At 34.8% G+C, this 4,946-nt stretch overlaps 1 protein-coding gene across 1 annotated transcript in view; it reads right to left on the bottom strand.

Annotated features, from left to right (window-relative positions):
- LOC109589176 (uncharacterized) overlaps nucleotides 1-1,328 on the bottom strand; it is a 2,586-nt gene extending 1,258 nt beyond the window's left edge. The window contains exons 1-4 of the mRNA XM_020005299.1: nucleotides 1,289-1,328; nucleotides 1,163-1,228; nucleotides 663-938; nucleotides 23-549 (exon numbers count right to left, since the gene is read on the bottom strand). Of these exons, the coding sequence (XP_019860858.1) occupies nucleotides 23-549; nucleotides 663-938; nucleotides 1,163-1,228; nucleotides 1,289-1,328 (909 nt within the window). The remainder of the gene's footprint in view (nucleotides 1-22; nucleotides 550-662; nucleotides 939-1,162; nucleotides 1,229-1,288) is intronic.
- Between the last annotated feature and the right edge of the window lie 3,618 nt (nucleotides 1,329-4,946).

Here is a 4,946-nt window from a genome sequence, read left to right as displayed (position 1 = left end):
ATGAATTGATGAGTCGAGTAGCTCTTTCATTCGGAGTAGGATAAGGATTAGCAACAGCATTGTGTACATCTTGAGGTATGACAGCAAGAGAAAAGAGATGATTATTTAATCTTGAAATAACTGGAGCATTTCCTGCCAACAGATCAACAAGATCAGCTAACATCTCTTTCATTGTAATGTATTCTGGTGACCTTGATCCTTCCATTGGTTTGAATGATGATGGATCTTTCTTCTCCTCCTTATCTTGCAGTACTGTTGCTGTTGGATCATGTGTAGCTGATGATGAATTTTGAGATTGACTTGGTTTAGGTGCTGGTGGTAGAGGTTTTTTAGATAATGATAGTCGGTGTGGTTTAGGTGCTTTTGGAGGAGGTTGTGTAGTTTGTGACAGTCGATGTGGTTTAGGTGCTGTTGGTAAAGGTTGGGCAGTTTGTGAAAATGAATGTGGCTCTTTTGCTGTTGTCAATGGTTGAGATCGTCCACTTTGTGACAATAATCTTGGTTTAGGTGTTACTGGGGGAGGAGACTTTAGTGTCTTTTGTGATGAACCTATTAATAATAATTACTATTAATTTTAATATACACTGACTGTAAATAATATCAGTGCGTGCTGATTACATTAGCTAATTTTAATACATTTTTTGCAATTAATATTTACTTACCTTTTATTTTTCCAGTGGCTACTCTCATTTCATGTAGCAGTGTTGGATGTTCTTCAAATGCTCTTATAAGAAGAGACATTCCTTCATGATCATTAACAGCATTTCTAATCTTTCTTATAGTATCAGCATCAAGCAGTGGTAGAGACTCCTTCAGTTGTCCTTTGATCAATAACTCATGAAACTCTATCAATTCAGATACTTTTGGTCTATCATCTGGTATATCCATTAATGCAATAGGAGAAAGTGGAGGACCTCCTATCAATGGCTTGTTTGTACCTGTAGGAGGATAGAGCATTAAAATAACTGTAGTAATTATCTCAATTGAAGTATTTCATAGCTATCATACTACATACCAATCAATTATGGTTTACTATGAATTTTACACATAATTTAACAAATTAAATATTTTACATTAAAAATAACACTCCTCCACCAATCTCTGAAAATATAATTTGTAATGTACACCTATATATACTTTAGTCCAGTAATGTAACACTTACCAGTAGCAGTACTGTGCACATCATTGGTTCCTTTGATATCATTACCACTGATCATAGCATTACGTTCTATATAGAATACACACACACACACAATCAATACTAATACAATCAGTGATATTAACTTACTCTCTTGGTCTAACTTGTCAGGTACAGCATTCTCATTCATAGATTTAAGAGCATCTGACAGTGAGTCAAAGGTAGCTCCTCCTTTACTGTCAACATTATCAGCTCTGGATAACCACTTGGAGAGACACTCTGTCAAGCATGCAGATATATCACCAGGATGATTCCTTTCAATAGCGTCCAGTGAGTCCATGAGTAGGCCTAGTGTCAGTCCTAGTTCCTTCCATCTCCTCTGATGGAAACCACATCTCTTCAACAGATTAAGTACATCAATAAGTTGATCTAAAATCATATTCAATGATACATAGATAGTTAATGAACACTACCAATAGTCAAAGGAGAAGAGAAGAGACTCAGAGAAGAGGAACAAGAACTGGTTTTAGTTGCCATTGATAAAAGAACAAGTCTCGGAACAATCCAATAACTCTCAAGCTAATCACTAACCGGATTCAAGCTTTTAAAGGCTAGGGATGCATGCAAGGAATGCAAAGAGTGGGGCTCGTTATTTAAAATGACCACATTAAGGTATTTATTATTAATGAATTAATTTTGTTTAATTTATTTATTTTATCAGATTGACAGAATGTGATGGTGGATTATATTTATACTTCGTTGTTCTCATCTCTCTCCTCCTATCCTTTCTTTCATTTTCTCTCTCGTAGGAGCTTGTAGCTTTAAAAGTCTCATGTATTTAATGTAAACAGTAGCGTAATGTATATTTTTAAATATTTTAAAATTGATTGATATTAGAGGGTTTTTGAGCAAGCATGTCAGGTTATTTTATTTTTAAATATTTCAGAGAAGTACGCAAAGCTACCTTTTTCCAAAAAATGGCTGCAAAATCTTTTTAAAATTTTTATTACATTTTCTGATACATATTAATGTCCTTATGCAGTGTAGAACTTTTTGGCTGATTCTGAATAAAATTTTTATGAGTTATCACAATTTTTTGAAGCCATTAAATTAATGAAAAATACCCTAGGCTGTTACAGCCCATGCTTTTATTCAAAAAGTGGCTCCAAAATTGACCCCATTTTTCACTATATTTTTTATACACATTAACGTCCTTATGCTGTGTAGAAAATTTGAGCTGATGCCAACTAAAATTCTTAAAGTACGGCAATTTTTTTTAAATTCCAAAATTTTGAAAATGTTCTGTACTAAAGGCCATGCTTTTATTCAAGAAAGGACTCCAAATTCAACCCCAATCTTTATTACATTTTGTGATACAATTTGATGTCCTTATGCAAAGTTTGAACTGATTCCAATTTAAATTTTTAAAGTTATGACTAGTTCTAAAGCGAAGGGGCTGGGCGACAAGACAAAGTCATGACCATTTTTAAATGGCTAATTTTTTAAAATACCCTCTTGTGTTTTTAATTGGCTCTGAAATCACCCCAATAATTATTTTAATATATTTTCTAAAGCATATTGATGTCCTTATGTTGTTTGGGGCTCGGTTTTTTTAAGTTAAAAAAACAAGTCAACTTTTGACAAGAACCAAAGACTATAACCTATGGTTTTTCCAAAAAATGTCTGAAAGTAAATCCCAGTTGAGTTGTGATATGACAGAAGTTAATAATCCAAAACGAAACAATAAATAAAGCACCATATCCCTTTGTCTTATACAACTTATTGTACTGTATCATCTGGTATATCCTTTAATGCAATAGGAGAGAGTGGAGGACCTCCTATCAATGGCTTGTTTGTACCTGTAGTAGGATAGAGAATTAAAATAACTGTAGTAATTATCTCAATTGAAGTATTTCATAGTTATTATACTACATGCCAATTAATTATGGCTTACAATGAATTTTACACATAATTTAACAAATTACATATTTTACTTAACAAATTGTACTCCTCCACCAATCACTAAAAATACTATTTTTTGTGCATCTAGATACTGTATAGCAGGAAATTTTGGAGGGATTTAAATTTGGCAAATTGCTAAGTTTTGGTGGATTTTCATTTGGCAAATTTGTAGCCATGTGCCATTGAGCATGTACATCATGGCTCAAAATGGCGGATTTTTATTTTGGCAAATGGCTTTAAAAACGCCAAATTTGCCAAATTTAACTACAATGTGCCTCCAAAATTTCCCACTAATTGGTACCTTAGCCGGGTGAGTAGTGTAACACTCACCAGTAGCAGTACTGTGTACATCATTGGTTCCTTTGATATCATTACCACTGATCATAGCATTACATTCTATAGAATACACACACACAGTCAATACTAAAGCCGGATTTACAATATGACGCTAGTCCTGACGTTACGTTGACGCAGAAGTTGAATCTGGTTCAACTCCAGCGTGAAGCATGCGTGAAAGGGTCAAATCGCCTACGCTTTTGATTAAAAATTGACGTTACGTTGGCCTAGCGTCATATTGTAAATCCGGCTTAATACAATCAGTGATATTAACTTATTCTCTTGATCTAACTTGTCCGCTGCAGCATTCTCATTCATAGATTTAAGAGCATCTGATAGTGAGTCAAAGGTAGCTCCTCCTTTACTGTCAACATTATCAGCTCTGGACAACCACTTGGAGAGACACTCTGTCAAGCATGCAGATATATCACCAGGATAATTCCATTCAGTAGCGTCCAGTGAGTCCATGAGTAGTCCTAGTGTCAGTCCTAGTTCCTTCCATCTCCTCTGATGGAAACCACATCTCTTCAACGTAGATTAAGTACATCAATAAGTTGCTCTAAAATCATAGTCAATGATACATAGATAGTTAATGAACATTACCAATAGTCAAAGGAGAAGAGAAGAGACTCAGAGAAGAGGAACAAAAACTGGTTTTAGTTGCCATTGATCAATAAACAAGTCTCGGAACAAGCTAACCCTTGAGCTAACCGGATGCAAACTTTGCAAAATAACGCAAAGGGTGGGGCTCGTTCTATCAGAAATCAGAAACTCTGATCATTTCAAGGTAAATATTATTAATTCATTGGACTCGTTGGACTCGCCGCGTAGGCGGGTATTAAGTAGTTTGGTTGTCTGTCTGTCATTCATTCTGTCCATTTTTAATGTCTTTTTAAAAATATATAACTTTGAAACCACGCACTCTGGGCTTATAGATCTTTCTCTACAACTGGAAAAAGTCTTTCTTTATCATCTAATAATGTCTAAAGAGCAGCGCCAGGGATAAGAAGCTTACAAAGTAAGGAAAACTGAATAAAAAATACAGCAAATATGCTGACACTTTTGACATTGATAAAACCATTTTCCAGTAGATTTTTGTCTTCTGTTTCAATAATATGTGTAGAATTTCTTAACTCTTACTTGGTAGCGACTTATGAGCCTTCAAACTTTAGCTCGGCCAGCTTTGAGAAGGGCTGGAGCACAAATATGGTAAGCTAGAGGTACTAAACTCTGTCAACTCGCTCACATCTACCTAGGCAACAGTATTGTGCCATCTTTTCTATCATAAGTTACTCGTGAGAAGAAACAAAATTTTAGCTTTTCAACGGTCACATGTCAGTCAGTGCTAAGTCCATCTTCATTATAACATAGATAATAGAGTTTCATTTACTCTATTATCTATGATTATAAATGGCAAAGAAACCACGCCTCTCTTAATAATGGGCAATTTTACATGCTTGGATTAAGAATCTTTAGCTGCTTGTTTGCTGTCTTATGCATATTGCCTTAA

This window comes from Amphimedon queenslandica, unplaced genomic scaffold (assembly GCF_000090795.2).
Source record: "Amphimedon queenslandica unplaced genomic scaffold, v1.1 AMPQUscaffold_11571, whole genome shotgun sequence".
Classification (NCBI taxonomy): Eukaryota; Metazoa; Porifera; class Demospongiae; order Haplosclerida; family Niphatidae; genus Amphimedon; species Amphimedon queenslandica.
This window is presented reverse-complemented; position numbering and strand designations above follow the sequence as displayed.